Source organism: Thunnus thynnus, chromosome 20 (genome assembly GCF_963924715.1).
Source record: "Thunnus thynnus chromosome 20, fThuThy2.1, whole genome shotgun sequence".
Classification (NCBI taxonomy): Eukaryota; Metazoa; Chordata; class Actinopteri; order Scombriformes; family Scombridae; genus Thunnus; species Thunnus thynnus.
In genome coordinates, this window is record NC_089536.1 from 15,123,731 (window position 1) to 15,140,548 (window position 16,818).

General features: G+C 39.4%; 1 protein-coding gene across 1 annotated transcript; it reads right to left on the minus strand.

Annotated features, from left to right (window-relative positions):
* Positions 1-1,832: 1,832 nt before the first annotated feature.
* Positions 1,833-16,223, minus strand: LOC137171928 (speckle-type POZ protein). Its single transcript, XM_067576123.1, has 10 exons — positions 16,115-16,223; positions 8,151-8,390; positions 7,921-8,042; positions 7,169-7,320; positions 6,830-6,957; positions 6,533-6,710; positions 6,320-6,375; positions 5,517-5,639; positions 4,696-4,838; positions 1,833-3,609 (listed from the first exon to the last, which is right to left on the minus strand). The coding sequence occupies exons 2-10, from the start codon at positions 8,226-8,228 to the stop codon at positions 3,465-3,467; spliced, it is 1,125 nt and encodes a 374-aa protein (XP_067432224.1). The 5' UTR covers positions 8,229-8,390; positions 16,115-16,223; the 3' UTR covers positions 1,833-3,464.
* Between the last annotated feature and the right edge of the window lie 595 nt (positions 16,224-16,818).

The following is a 16,818-nucleotide window of genomic DNA, read 5'->3' on the forward strand; positions in this document are numbered from 1 at the left end:
CTCACTTTGAGAAGTTTAAACCTCATGTCATCTATAAACACCACAATGTACAGCTTGAAGTCTTAACAGGTAATTAAGATAATAAGTTAGGATGGTAAGAACATTTTATTTCAGTCTGTTGTTTATTTTACTTAAACTAACATGCAGCTTATCTGTTAGGGCAATGTAAAACTGTTAAATGTGTTTTTTCTTCGGCCTTGCAAACAGTGTGTGTGTGTGTGTGTCTTGACTAGACTGACTAGCTGGTGTGTCTGAGCAGGTCGGGGTTTGAGTGCTGAATGGTTCAGGGGGCCCAGAGCTTGGCAGGGGCCCTGTAACATGCTGGGGATTAGAGATATTTGTTTCTGTCACTACACTCGCTGCACTGGCAAGTAACCTTTTCTACTGGGTGAAAGGATGTGTAATGAACCAGGCGCACACTGCTAACTCAATTACGTAGGTGACAGAGGTGATGCCCCGACAAACCCTTGCTCACCACTGTGATCATGGTCATGCACTCCCCTCTGCATCACAGCTGTGCTCGGACATAGTTGGGAAGCTTTGAGACAGCAAACAGAAAGCTTCAGTTAACAGCTACAACTGAAGTCAACACAAATTTTTGCTTCAGCTTACAATCTGATACGCTGCACAGGCTGCTTCTCTATAATCAATGAGAGCCATTCTGTAGAGTCGACTTTCCTGTTACTCTCAGAATGGCTTATGGCCATACCACCCTGGGTGCACCTGATCTCATCCGATCTTGGAAGCTAAGCAGAGTCAGGTCTGGACCGAATGGGACCAGGTGCTGTAAATCTCAGGGAAGCACAGTGGCTAAGTGGTTAGCATTGTTGCCTCACAGTGATAAGGTCCTAGGTTCAAATCCCAACTAGGGCAGGGCCTTTCTGTGTGGACTTATGGAGTGTGGATTTTCCCCACCATCAAAAACATGTATATTAATTAATTCTCCTGTCAATGGCATTAGTTTAGAGCTGGAATGGGTGCCTGCTGCCCCTCAGGGATGGGTTAAATGCAGAGATCAAATTTCACTACATCGTATGATTGTATGTGACAATAAAACCTGATTTGCATTAGATTCATTTTAACAGAGCAACAGTGGCCATAGCATATACAGTATTAGTCCAATAAACAGCACCAGATTTTTTTAACATCTTATCTGCGTGTCAAGCTATTTCTTTTCAGTTTTAGCGCACTTCAGAGGGTTTTTTTTTTTTTCAAGAAAACCCAATTTATGAATTTTAAGATAACAAGTTAGAAATTTAACTGAGGCCCAATGTCCTATGAAATTGTAAAGCTCCTGTTTATAGAGGTGAGCTGGTAGCAAGAGAAACCCTTCAACACTAATAAATGGGCTTTACATTTTTCTGCTGTCACTGAAGGAAAAGGGAAGGAGTTTGTTTTGGACAGCGCCAAAAACAGAAGTGTAGACACATCGAAATCATTAGATTTAAACAAGAGATTTAAGACGTTAAAAAATATATAAAATATATGAGGTAACAAACTAAGACACCCAGATCTGTGAATGTTTAGATTAATGCTGCTGGGAATTGGAACAGGTTTCATAAACCTGCTCAGGAGCTAGAATTTCATTACCAAGTACAAAAAAAGATAATCTCAAAGTTACTCTGGCCCTCATAAAACATAGATCTCAACAGGATATGTTTTCTTTTATTCTGTTTTAAAGTTTCTTACGAGTCAAATGGATCTTACATAAAAATACTTGTTCAAGTTGTAACTCTATTTCTTTGCAGTCTCATAATTCTAATTTCTTAAAGATTCTGTCATTTTGTGTGACAGCTAAAACACATAATTCATAGAAAAATACCCAGACAAAGTTTGCATTGCATTCAATACAAAATAGTTGTGGTTTATTCTTTCGGGAACAAAAAATGGCAACAACTAAGTGTCACTTCTCATAACCAGCGATATCTACAGGAAAGAAACAACAACGGTTCCTTCTATCAATTACCATTTTCTACCAGCTTCAAATGATAACTTCAAAAATGTATTACATGTGGTTTGCCTTGGTGTGCATTTTTTTCACATTCTGTCTATTCTGAACATTAAAACGTGTTCATTTCAATTTCATTTCCCCTCAGTCTTCATGCCTGCAAAGAAAACGTCTGTCCGCTTTTTTCAATTTCACGGTTGAAAATGATTTTGTTTACACAACTTCAAAAACACTAGTGTCTGTACAAATTCCTATGAAAAAAATAGAAATGACAGTTCTGAGGAAAGACAAATAAGAAATCCATTATAAAAGAACATGAACATGCCTGATTGAATCCTAATGTTATTTTGTAACCATTTCTTGACATTTATTTTTCCCTCCATTTGTTGTCTCCATTGGTTTGTCTGCTGACACCTTGGATTTTATTTTCTCTCAAGGGCTACAAGGACAGATCCACACACAGAATACAATTTCCCCAAGAATGACATCCAGTTGTGCGTTGCTATTTTCTGTATCCTCACTATATACTGCTCTTTTTCTTCCTGCTATTTGAAAAATGAAAACGGACGCAGATGAAGCAGAGTTCTATATGGGAGTACATGTGTTTGTTTTTTGTCACTTGCTGATAAATCATCTTAAAGGGTACTTGTTCTTGGTGGTCCAGCTGGGTCTTTAGTCCATGAAGCTTGCTTCAATGTGTGCTTGCCTACAGTATTTCTACTTTACTGCTGGTAAGGGTTGACAAGGGGTGACCTGTGACTTTAGTGCAATGTTTCCCAACTTTCTTTGGGAAAAAAATTATTTTGATGATTTTGTCCCACATCTGCTTTTTTGACTAGCCCTTGGTTGTCTTTCTCGGGGGTCTTCTAGTTTGTAAATAACAGGCCCACTTCTTCTTCTTTGTCTTCTTCAGTCCCTCATAGGCCCATGAGTTCTTTAGTTAGGGGCTTCTCCAACCGCTCTACACTAAGAACAGAGCAAAAAGAAGCCTTATGATGAAATAGACAGTTAAAGACTTTATTTATCTGGGCTTGTCCTTTATGCCTCCACATTTCCAGACAGTTGGCTCTTACTGAGTTGCTGTGTCCATTTCTTTCTCCCGAACAGATTCCAAAGTTGGAACTAGCAGGATGTCGGAAGGATTTAGATCGAGTCTTCACACGCGAAAAAGAGCACAATGTCGGACCTCGCTAAGCCAGAGCCGGTGAGGAAAGGGTTTTTTTTTTTTTTTGTAAACGACTAACATCCACTTCACGAGCCCACCTGTCCCTCTTTTTTCCATCTCCTCCTCCTCCTCCTCCTTCTTCTTCTTCCCTCCATCTTTAGAAGAGACTAAATACAGCAGGTTCTGGATGGGGCAGAAGGTGGGGATCGGGGGGAGGCTGTAGGTAGTGTAGTAGGTAACAGCAAGGGGAAAGTTTGTCCCTGTGTGTTTGAGGGCGGGGGTGTCTGTGTGTCTTTGTGTATTTATGTATGTGTGTGTATAAGTGTGTGTAGACGCCTCGCTGTGAGGCTGTTAGGACTGTTTGAGGCGCTTGCGTGGGGGTCCGAGGAAAGGGCACTGGGCTGAAGCCAGAGAGCGGTATGCTTCAGCCACTAAGTGAGGATGAGATGCTACCATGGACTTCCAACCGGCTGTCTCCATCACCTCTGCAGCATGGCTGGAGGACAAGATGCAAGAAAAGGGAAACAGAAAGAAAATACAAATATTCAATTAGTAAAAATCAATTGCATATATGGAAATATGGGGCTGCAGTTAACAATTACATATTAATCTGATGATTAGTTCCTTGATTAACTGATTAGTCCTTTGGAGTCACAAATGTTAGGAAATTGTAGAAAAATGCCCATGATAGTTCAGTTACTATATTCAGTTTACCATCACATAAGACAGTGTTTCCCAACCTTTTTGACTTATTAGGATAAAGCATGATCCCTCTGGATGTGTCAGAAGTCTCTAAGTTACAAATTTCAACCCATAAACTCCTCATATAATCTAATTTTAATACAGTTTTTAAAAGCTAAAATGTTACAATTTTCCAATAGTTGACCAAAAAAGCAAAGATTGGAGATAAGAATTCACTGAGTTCACCTATCACACTGAGCATCTTGTGAACCCCTCAGATTTATCCTGTGACCTGCTGAAGAGGTTTCTGACTTAAATTAAGTAACAGCAAACTAACAACACAATGGAGAAGTTTTGCCTGAAAAATTACTTTAACATTAATCAATTATCAGAACAGTTGCCTTTTATTTTTCTGTTAACTAATTAACACCAAATATTTCAGCTCTGTAAATATAGACGATGAATCCTGTAGTTGAGGGAAGGAAACAATCTGAGGGAATATGTGCGAGCTCAACATCAGTGCAGACACATGTTCACAGTTATTATCACACATTCATCCGAGTCAACAGAGGAGGTGACAGCAGACCTAGTGAGGAGTCAGGTTGCCCTGATCCCTCTGAAAACCTCGACAGGGTTTAATAATATCAGACGGGCCACTCGATGAGTAGACATGTGAAATTAAATTATTTACTGTGACTGCAACACCAAGAGATGAGGCGGGAGGGTGAGACTGTGTCCTGGCATAATCAGTAATGACAACGACAAGATACAGAAGGAAAGAGATGTGACAAATCAACACAAGCTACAGAGACAACATGTGCAGCGGATGCTGTGCATCTGTGAGGTGCTGGAGACATAATTATACGTGATCACCGGCTCTTTTCTCTGTGTGTGAACTCACTAGTTGATGAAGTCAACAGCCTGCGTTTTGAGCTGGTCGGCGCTGTGCAGGTCGGCCAGGATGAGGATCTCGGCTGCGTTTTCCACAGACAGACTGGTGCACAGTGCGTCCTCACACATGACCTTCAGTCTCTCTAGAGCATACTGAGGGAGAGGAGATACAAGAGGGTGAATTTACTTTTCCTTCTTCATCAGTATTCATGTGGTATTTGCTGTGACAGTTCAGGTGGTATTTTGCAAATATGACGGCGAAAGGTCAGTCTGATCCCATTGTCTGTGATGTCACACCTCAGAAAAGAATAACTTGAAATAATAACTGACATTGATGGTCCTTTAATAAATTCAGGCTTTAGGATAAAAATGGAAACAGAAATGCAAACTCAAATTTGACATTACTACTATAAAATGAGTATTTAAATGCTCAGGAGAAGCTGTGTCTCAAAGTCAGTCTTCCATTCGGTGTCATGGAATAGTGAGATCAGTGTAAAAGTGTGAAGTTTTTCTTGAAACCCTGCTGGAAGGTTTAGTAGATATTGTGCACTTATACATCTCAGGTCCTAATCCATCTCATTACCTTTCCCTAACCTTCAGCTTGTATGCTGCCAACAAAATTACATGCATCTCTAATCACTGTAAATACAGACTGCAATAGTAACATCTGTAGTGATGTATAGTGTGAATGATGTCAATGCAATAAAATTAAGCTTTACTTTCAGTAGAATTAAAACACACTTTTCTGGTTCAAACAGCCCCCAGAAGGGCAGCGTGTAGTCTCAATATACCAAGATATACTGATGTACTAGTTTTGTAATCTTATATTACCTTGTCAGCTGCTGCAAGCAAGTCATCGGCCATCTTGTCCAGGTTGGGAGCCTTGTCTGTGTAAATGAAGCACATCATCTCTTTGAATACCTCGGGCTCCACATCGTTGATCTCCACACGGTTCTGACAAAAACAGATGGGGAAGAAGGACGTTAGATTAATTCAATTCCTTCATCTGTGCTCTTCTGTTTTAGTGTTCATCTCATAATTAAGAAAAAGTTAAGTCTCTATTTAGCTGTATTTTGGAATAACAGGATTGCTTGATATTCTGATTTTACTTTACTATAGCTTAAACCTTCTTTGTAAAAACATCCTCTGACAGCCCCAAACTTTGTCCATCATTTAAAAACCATCAAAATCATTTTCTTGCCCCTTACTCTACCTTCTATTTGCTGGTAAAACGTGCTCCACATTTTAAATGTTAATTACTGAATGAAAACTTTAAATCTTTTAAAATGTTTGCAAAAAGATCTCTAAAATGGCCTTCATTTTTAAAAACATTTGGCCAGCTTCTCCTGCAATTTCATTTCTCACAATCACATGTGCACAAATGAAAAAAAAAGCAATTCTCTGCTTCTACAGCTTTGTCAGTGAAGGATGAATCCTGACCCCCAAGTACGGCAGGACAATTTCATTTCAGGTGTGCTATCTTTCAGTTTCACCAAACAGCTCTGTGCTGCAGCCATTTGACAGCACACAATCCTTCACTCACTTAACCCCTCAACACAGCGGCGAACATCTGAGCATTAGAGCTGCTGAGGAAAAAAACAAATTTATTTCAATCTTTGAGACCTTGGGCTCACCTTTTTGCTCTCTTCCATCTCGTGTTCAAACATGGCGCTGAATACAGGCGAACGTGCTGAAAGCATCGATATAGAGAGATGTTTAGGTAATTGTTGGATCAAGCAACGGTTAATACATGCATAAATGTTTATACACACATACACACAGCCAAGCATTTCAAACTGGAGGAACAGAAAGAAAACACATGGCATGTGTCTGATTCATGTCAGTACCTGCCAAGATGGCTTTATGGGCCTGAAACTCCTGGCCAGCCACACACAGGGAACAGTCAGTGAAGCGGGAATTCTCCCACAAGCCCCCCAGCTCATCTGCTAGCCGGCAGTCAGGCACCTTCACCATGTTCATGGTGTTCTGCCCAGATATGTTGACCGAGTCCTGCACCACGCTCACCTGATGGAGGGAAATTAAATGCTTTATTCCAAAATGCTGTATGACCAAGAAAAAACATTATTTCAGCTTAAGCAAATTCGTAGCCGTTGTTGCAGCCCAAACAGGATAAGGCAGCGTACCTCACAGAAAAGCGTGAGCTTGTCGTCAGGTAGAAGACCGTTGGCCTCATCTAGGAGGAAGTCTCTCCGGATGAACTTTTTAAACCCCCAGTCTTTCCCCTGGACAAAGCGATATGCCCTCTGGCTTTCTGCACACATCCATGACACACACAAGTCACAAGGTGGTCAGTCCAAGTAAAGTTAAGTAAAGATGTGATATTAAAAAATTACTTGTGAGAAATCTCTAGGATTTTTTGTATGGAAATGTAGCTTTACACAAAATGTTTTTTTTTACAACTGGAATATAACTCCTACAAAGCCTCTGTAAAGTTAAAATTTTGTGTTCATCAGCTGACTCACCCATGGCTTTGGTCTCCTCTCCCTTGGCGTTGAGGATGGAGAACTTGAACTTGGCGCGGACCTCGGCTTTCGGACAGCTGACCAGCAGCAGGTAGAGAGACAGGTAGTCTTTGCTCTCCTCATCCAGGCCCTTCGGATTCACTCGCAAACACCTGAAGGTGGTGGTGGAGGGTGGAGCAGTTAGAGGGGATTGTAAAAAGCTGAAGTGATAACAAAGTACAGTATAAACAAATTATTATGACTGTAAACACTCCTGATTACACTCATTTTATATGTGGCTACGGCCGCATTTGCACTTGTCATTTCAAATATTGAATGAAATCCAGATGAGATTCAAGACACTTTAATTTACTCTTTGCCGCATGTATGAATCCCCATTGGCCAGATCATGAATCTGATTTCAATCTATCTTGGTTTACACCTTCATCCTACAACATGCCAAGAATTTTCAAATGAAACTGGATCCATCTCAAATGCTTCTTGGATGTATTTACTCTTTGCTTTTTTGAGACCAAATAGCTATCTGATCTACCCCAGATGCATGAAGTGACGAATTGTAAATGGCTACAAAGGGAATCAGTACAGGGTATACACCTGACCACCACCTGACCACATTATGATGAGAACAACTGTGTTCATGTTTTTGTTTAACATGCCACAATTTGTAATAAAGTACAGCAACATCAGGTGTCATGAAGACTGCTGCACTGCTTTGAATGTGAAAAAACAAAGCACCTCTCTTGCTCACCCACCATTTGAGTTTGTCATTGGCCCCAGAGGAGAAGGTGGAGCTCTTGATGACCTCGCCCATCTCCTCGCGACAGAAGCTGAAGTTGTTGATGGTCCACATGTAAGAGAACTTCACCACTTTGATCTAGCAAAAGGAAAAATGATTCAGTAAACCTCAGAGTAGCAGATTTATTCAACAATGTTACAGAGTGTGGGCTGGCTGGTGAACAGTTAACCCGTTGAGGTATTTTACCTGTGTATAGCACCAGCTCTCAGCCACAGGCCCGCTGGACATTTCCGCAGGGGGAGGGGGACTCGGGACTCTTGACATTGCCAGCGTGACAGAAGGTGTTGGGGGGCAAGAGGGTGAGGAAGAGGAGGAGGAGGAGGAGAAGGAGGAGAAGGAGAAGGAGGATCCGTCACTTCCACTCGTCAACGTTCAGCCCTGACGTCCATCTGCATCAGTACACGCCAGATGGAAGCAGCTTGCCCCCTAGAAAACACACAACGTGAGCGTGATTAATTGATCAGACTAGAGTTAGAAATAAATCTCCTTGAAGTTCCTTGAAAATTCAGTTTAGTCTGGAACGCATTCCTCTAACACACAGGCAGGCGATCACATAGCGCACATTCTTTAAACAAAACACAGCTCACACCTAGGCACTGTATCTTTCATTAATCCAGTTCAGACTTCATATCGTTTAATTCATGTGGCCACACTGCCTGCGATTGAGGTTCGTTGTGTTGGGGGCTAGATGAATTGTCCCTGACCCACAGGGAGACAGCAGGAGATCGATGGCCCATGCCTGTTCTAAGATCAATAGCCTCTGCAATTGCAATTAAGTCTCAAAAATGAACTGTAAATAAACAAGGTGGCAAACTGTCTCCCAGGACAGTAGCGGTGATGTTTGCAGCCACTGGCCAAATCCAAGGCTCCCAAATTACCTTCAAATCACACAAGCAGGACATGCAGATTTGTTATACACACTTCCCTCCTCCAAATACTCACAAACACATGGCTCTACACACAGACTGTTTAACTCTGATGCACAGCTCTCTGCAAGAGCTTCAACTGGTCAGCAGGGACCATTTAATGCTAGTTAAGTTTTAATTCTCTTGATAAAGAGACTGACACTTCTCATCTCATTTTCTTGGATATGCAGCTCATTGGGTGGAAATTCTGGATTCTGCTGTGATGCAGCGAGAGGTAACTATGAAAAACTGTAAAATCAAGTCTTGAAAAAGGTCCATCTGTATATATATTTTAACTGTTTATAAACTGCGACAACAAACTGCATTAAGCATTGACAACAAAGCAGCATTCTGACATATTTCAATTAATCACAGACTTCTGAAAACAAGAGTGGGGAAATATATTTGAGTGGGCCTCACAATTAAATACATTTTTGCTGATGGTTTAAATCTCACATTTGATTGGTTGGTGGGATGGCTATCGAAGAACAGATAGTCCACACACAAGTGTAAAATCTCAAATTCTACATATTAATGATTTGAGTCTAATGGATAACTATGAGCTCCTAATTTTTTGGATTGAAAAACAATTATTTTTTTCCACACAAGAAGCACACACTACTCTTAAAGTACATAAAACATTAGTTTCAAACATTTAACATATATGTAAAACATTATATGTTCACATCTAAATGAGCTTAAGTCCAAAATTGTAAAAACAACATCCTCAGTCATTATTATTTATTGAGAATTTTATACTCATCAGGACTGTATGGTTGTGGTTTGATCAGATTTGATTGACAGTACTGACAGCATGAGCGAACAACTCCACACACACACACGCGTCAAAACATTCTGATTCAAAAATTGCAAAATAAATCCTTATTGGTGCATGGAAATGTGTGACATCAAAGTTTTCCAACTGAGTCACATCATTGAGAAGAGATAAAATAGCACCGACAGAAAAACTCCTCCAACTTATTGCACAAAACTATGTGTTTGTGTAGGACATCATCACTCCGATAAGATGTTGATGCTGATTGAGAAAATAAAGACAAACCTGGTTGTTTACCACAGACTGGAGGACACACAAATCAGTGTCACTGCTTAATTATCTGATAAAGGTATACAGATTGCCCCATTTCTACACCTTTGGTAGAGGATAAAGACCCACTGCTGGACACCATATTGACACAATGCCAGATTCATAAGCCTTTTTCATCTTGCTGCAAGGTCAGTGGCTGAACAATGTACCGTATTTCACCCAATCACTCCTATATAATACAAGTCAGTGTCTTTCTGGGCCCTCGTACAGTTGATCTGTGGCCACTGTTCAATATCATTTTCTATTTCACCAGTCCTCTAACCCTCCTTCCATCCGTACCTATCTCTCATTCGCACAGGCTTTAATGTCTTTACACCTTCATCCATAAATTCAATTTGTGATGGCTAGGAGCTGAGCTTTCTGCTCCTGATGATTTCGTTTGGTGCTACAATGACAGTGATGCTGTCTAAAGGCTGTGAAAACTGTAAAATTTGAACAGTATGTGTATTGCACAGTCTAATGGTGTAAACTGTTTTGTTGAACCCCTTTGAATCTACTTAGCTACTGTATGCTACGGCACACTTAAAGCCTCTACAAATCCGTGGTACTGGTTCTGTGTGATTAGACTGTGCATGACTGACTTTCCCTTCACTTTCCTGTCAGATTTGCTGCACTTGACAGAACAGAACAGCTTTAGCATAACCATTTTGATTCCTATGAAGTTTAGTATAACTCACAACGTATCTCTTCCCAACTTCAACCTGAGCAGAGGTGTAATCAGCAGAGTATTTTAAGGCTGTTATACTGACCAGACGCATCCCTTCAAAATCACAGTGTGTCTTTTGGAAAACCTCTGACAAGATGCCATCTAATTGTCTCAAGATGGTTCCAGGAGTATGTCTCAATCCCATTCTACATACCAATGCAGCGGAGTAAACACAATTTCGGGCAAGGTAACAAAAGCAGTACATACACAGATGTCCCACAATTCAATATTCAAAGACAATGGAGAGGAAAAAAGGAAAAAAAATTAGAACAAATTCAAATTGGGGACGGTGGTGAGATGGTCTGCATTCTTCTCACTATATTTACTTGGCAGTAGTGTTCAAAAGTTACAGTTTGTTGATAAGAGCACTAAATGTATAATTTTAATACATATTTACATATATTTATTGTATACTAACGACCAAAAAAACGAACTATAAATGTCTACCTGCCCAGAAACTGCAGATGAAAAGTAATTAGTCGCTAAATCCGATACAGAGCATCTCTGCTGCTGTTATGAAATTTATTTTAAATAAAAAATAAAAAAATCACAAATGATTGAATGTTAATCGTACGGTATATAAAACAGGAACACAGTTAAAGTGCAGATTTACATAGAGTGAATATCAGGCTAAAAACTTAACATGAACTGAGTGATACGACAAAGTCACAGTCAAAGTGGACCAAGAGCCAGGTGGAGGAGGAAAAAAAGATTATTCTAGAGGGAAAAATGTGAGTGTAACTAATACAGTATATCAGAACAGTGTCACTGTCAGTAGGCATATCTCTGTGCTGATTCAAGATGTTTAGCCTAATGTGACCCCAATGAACTGAGGAGTACTTGTCATGTTATTCACCGCTCCAACTACATTACCTACTGTAGCCAACATAAAGTAATCCATATCAGGAGCTTGCTTCAGCCTAGTTCCAAGGACTGTTTAAAAAAAAAAAAAAACTCCAATGAACAAAGAACCAACCAATCTTCTTGATTCTTTAACAATGGCAACCGGTAAGATGGAGTGAGACGATGAAGATAAAGGAAGGGGGTAGAGAGAGAAAGAAAATGAATAGTAAAGTGATAGAGAAAGCCAAATGAAAAAACAGGTGGCAAATGACAGATGGGCCACTGTCTGTGGAACTGTTCGAGGAGATAAATTGCCACAAAAAGAGGTTAGATGGAGACAAAAGAAAATCAAAAGGTGTGAGAAAGAAATCAAGGAGAGATTCGTGGACAGGTGGGTTGTGATGAAGATGCATGCTGTATTAAAATGTTAGTCCCAGTACCTTTTTTAAAAAGACAGTTTATGCTCTCCGGTTTCCTTCTCAGCTACCCACGAACTGAGATGTAAACTGAGCACAGATTTAAGGACAGGTAATCCAGTTATAGTGAAACAGCTGAACACATATCAGCCAGAGAGCCTCTCTCACATGACCTGCGATCAGTAACAACCTGCACCAACTCAAACTCTGAAAGGTTTATCGATCGATGACGCTTTCCAAAAACAAAAACACACAGAAAAACCACAGCAGAGGTCAAAGACAGGGGTGATAAATTCTGGTTGTCCGCTGAACTTTCACCAGATAATCAATACACTTATCACCGATAACTTTATCTATGCCTAATCTGTGTCTAATAATATGAACAAAATCCATAAGGTTATTAAAACTGTAAGGGCTGCGATCAAAATCCAGCAAACAGTAAAAACATTCTTAAAAATCTATTTAAAATCAAGGAGATGGCAGAGGTAAAACAAGCAATCTATGAAGCCTTCAATCATTGCAATCTTAGGTAGAAGACTTTTGACTTGTCCACATTGATCCTATAAAGACAAACCAGACAAGCTTGATACAAGGTGATATTCATGGCCACAACAACCCCTGTAACGACTTCAACAACTAAGATAACATTTAGTAACCTTGTGCAAATCTCTTTAACAATCCACTACTATGTCTTACTGTATCAGCAGACTTGAGTGATATGAGGATATAATACTGTGACTCTTACTGCTCAGAAAAGGAGCTCTAATTAGAGTCATCTGAACTTAATTTACATGAATTTCAGTAAAACAGTACTAAAGCAAAGAAATTCCAGAAAAGAGGAACACAGAATTAAAACTGTATGTCCAAAAAAACAAATCTACCACACATCTGGAATAACAATTAAAACGTATGCATGTATATCTGTGGAGATATGATACATAAGATGGCAGTTATGACCACAAAGCTTTTTTTTTCCAGAAATTTCACTCCCTTGACCAAAAAGAAAAAATCAATCTCTGCTCTAAATCAAAAACTGGAGGTATGGAGGCATTTCAGACGGCAATTTCCAAAGGGGGGGGGGGTAAAAAAATTGCAACTCTTGTCAAAGTGTCAGTGAACACAATGTCTATTTCCAAAGCTTTGGTCTTTGATGACTGCAGTAAGCCACAGACAAACCTTAAAACTATAATTGGTACAGGAACCGGGGATCGATTGCACAGAGCGTGTTGGGCCTCTATGGGAGTGATTTCATATTCTGCCCTTGGTCACGGTGCTCCTCCTTTCCTAAAAACTCAATCTCAGAGAGGTATGAACTATTGATTTTGCTACAGCGATCAGCCCGCCTCGCTCTCATCCCTGACTTTGTGCAGACCCACAATTACATTGAAGGGGGATTTGACAGGGCGAAAAAAGCATTAGCAGCCTGGCTTCACCTCCTGCCTGTACTTCCTCACTAAAACCCTGCTCACTTCACCAGGCACGGGAGGTTAAAGGGAGGAGGGACCTCAATGCATATCTAATGTCTCCAGTCACCTGGTTCATACTGTTACCAGCAGTTACTCTTGATATGTTGACCTACAAGGGCAGACGCTACTGCAGGCTGAAAAACACCACAAATAGTCCAGTCATTACAGCCGTTTTGGGCTTACATGAGAAAGAGTGGAACTAAAACTTCACTGATTTACAATAATTACGATACTTTCTTTTTTGCTTCTTGCAAAGGATTAATTTTACTATGCACAATTTCAGATATTAATTTGGTTTGTCTAAATTTGCCAGGCATCCATGCCCATAGGTTGGCTTCATATATTATCCAGCTGTTTGAAAAAGGCACGTAATTAAATATCTAAAAATCACAGAAAGGCTCTCTGGCTTTATTTGTAATTTAAGAGAAGTGTGACTGGACTGTATCTGTGTCCACACCGCAAAAAGTTTCAACACATTCAACTTCATATCAACAAAAAAAAGCCACCAGAAATCAACAAGATACACTTATGAACCATGTAACTGTAATAACAATTCACAGGCATTTCAAGACATTGTTTTTTTGTTTGTTTTTGTTGTCTTTTTTAAATCAAGCAGCCTATTTATAACTTATTTCTTTTGGCCACTTGTTTTTATGAGTGAATCCAAATTGTGAGTCAATATCAAAATGTGAATATGTTGACACCACTCAGCTCTACTGCTGGCAGCTCCACCGCTGGAATGCACATGCCTGCAATTACCAGATCTGTCTTGATACTGTTAGTGCCATCATGACAGCTAATAAAATAAAAGTCTCATGACTGCTGGGAAAAACGGCCAGGGCATTTGATTTCTGTTTTTTAATTTGTACAATTCGTCTAACTGAGGCAGATCAGTCTGACCTCAAGATCCAGGAGGAAAACAAACCACCTACTTCTTGTTTCTTGCCAGAAAAGGGCCAGCATCTAAATTAGTCTTTATAATCTTAATAATCACAACTAATAGTGTTATTATAATTTCAACCATATTACTAGTCCATCCTAATAAACATTATAAAACATTAAAACATTAGAATTTGCTATTTAGTGTTAAAATACTTAACTTAGCAGGGATGAAATACTGGTTTGTGACTCAGTTTCTTGATACAAAGACTGGATCATTTGCATTGAGCTGGAAACTGATTTGAGACTTAAGTCATTCTTCCAAATTGCATTTCTTTTGTACACAGTTTGAAAACTGGAAAGCTTAATGGTACATGATTTTCCTTAGGGTCATCACACAAAAGGTGAACTCAGCTAAAAAGAGTTGTGTATAGTTGTGTATGTAGAAGGCAAAAAGACAGACTCAGGGAAAACTTTCATTAAAAGCCATTTCAAATCTGCTGTGTGGCAGCTTTATGACATTTAATTTAACTGCTGCAACTACAAGAGGGCCTTGACTTGCGGGGAACAGTACTGTTCAACATCATCAGAATGGAAATTACAGTTGCATTTAGGTTTGATGATTTAAAATACTGTTCATGCATTTGAAATATAGTTCAAGAGGTCTTGGCTACTAGGTTATTCCCTTTGCAATTTTCCCTAAGACTAGGACATTAGACACCTTAGTCACCTACTTAATATACTGTAATCAGTTACAGCATCACAAACTAAGGTTCAACAAAAAAATCATAATCACATAATCTTCATTTTTGTATTTCTGGCAGACATTTTGTACTGGAGTTAGATTATATTTATGTTTATGTTACAGTGTATGGTTGCATGAGAGATACACACCACCTCCTTTCAATAAGAAGACATATTTGACATCACTGCAGTGGTGTTTGGTCTGTTTCCAGTGGACCTGAGTCATTCAAACCTCTGTTTATGTACTGACGCACCAATATGACACTGTTCACTCGCTCAGGGTAACACTTGACTTTTACTCATCTCTTCCTATTCAAATAATTATATATGACAGCTGGTGTATTGACCTAATAGTCCAGTCTGATTGAGCTTGGTCTACTGATCCTGTCTCAGTTACTTCTGTTCTCATCAGCTATTTGTGAGCAGCTTGGATAACCATTACTTGGGAAAACAAACCATAACTCATTAGCAAACCGAAGTAATCTAACCACACTGAATTACATATGATAGTGCTGGTTCTGATCAAAAATTATGATGAAGGGTCGCCCAAAACATTGATTTCATTAATGTCTCTTTCATTTCTGAATCTATTAACCACTACATATAATATTTATACTATTGAACCAATGTTTAAACGTATCCTAGCCTTTCTCAACATGTTTCCATTGAGGTAACAGACTAATATTAGAATATAAACAGACAACGTTGGAAGCTGAAACTCACTCACTTTGCAATTAATGTAGGCGGTGACAGTAGCAGGTAGTTAACCTGCTAACAATTCAGCAATATAACAACAATAAACTTTAGCCACCCGAGCAGACGAGTCTGCTTAAAGAGAAAGACATAGGGGTGATAATATCTGATTCATTTATAAATACACAATGTTTAAAAATCCAATCTAACGTTAGCACGCCAGCAGCTAACTTGATAGCCACATATCTGCTACTAGCTAAGCCAAACAAAAAGGGTCGTAAATTGCCGAAACAGCTGCGACTAAAGATACGCCATAACATCCTTTACCGGGTTGATTTTGAAGTCTTTAGTTCTTCTATTTCTGTTTTTTGTTTTATATTCCGGCGGGCTTACCTCTGTGTTGAGTTAAATTATAACGCTAGTTGTCCGGGATCTTCTGTTGTTGTTAGCTAGCAGGCTAGCTGTCTGTAGATAGTGGCAGACATGAACAGTGTTGTCTCACCAACAGCGCCCCCTGCTGTACTGGAGGACCCGTCACCAATTAACATTTCACACAACTTCTTGTTCCTCGGTAGTTAGGTGTTATTTCCAAATATCATATTCATTATAGGAAGTGGAGAAACAGCAAGCCCTCCTTTGTTTGGCATGTAAATGACTTCAAATTATTTTTCTCATCACATAAAAAAATGTACTAAAGTAAGCAAGAAAGATTTGTGGGGACATATATCTCACCTCCTGTTTTGATTTATGCCCCTTATTTCTGAAGTCCTTTCTCTTCTTTTGTTCTTATCTGTGCCTAGTGATTAAGAAATGTTTATTTACTGTTAATTTACTCACTGTTTATGTATTTATTTATCTACAGATGTTGATCCCTGGAGTTAGAAAAGAATTAGACAAAAAAAAAACAACTTTTAATTATGCTGCCATTTCCTCCTGGATTAATGTACAGAGGGACCTGAAATTGTCAGAGCTGATTACTCTGGGGGAATTTAAGTTAATTTTAAAGGATCTAGAAAATAGTACTCTTGGTAAATGTGATTGCTCCTAAGTTTTCAAAGAAATCATTTTAAAGAATTGTACCTGTTTATGCATCATGA

What these genes read in the sequence shown, in the direction of transcription:
- LOC137171928 (XM_067576123.1), bottom strand. Translation starts at nt 8,228, where the DNA reads ATGTCAAGAGTCCCGAGTCCCCCTCCCCCTGCGGAAATGTCCAGCGGG. An exon ending in AGAGCTGGTGCTATACACAG is followed by an intron (nt 8,043 to 8,150) that starts GTAAAATACCTC and finishes TCCTTTTGCTAG; the next exon opens with ATCAAAGTGGTGAAGTTCTC. An exon ending in TGCTTGCAGCAGCTGACAAG is followed by an intron (nt 4,839 to 5,516) that starts GTAATATAAGAT and finishes CCTCTCCCTCAG; the next exon opens with TATGCTCTAGAGAGACTGAA.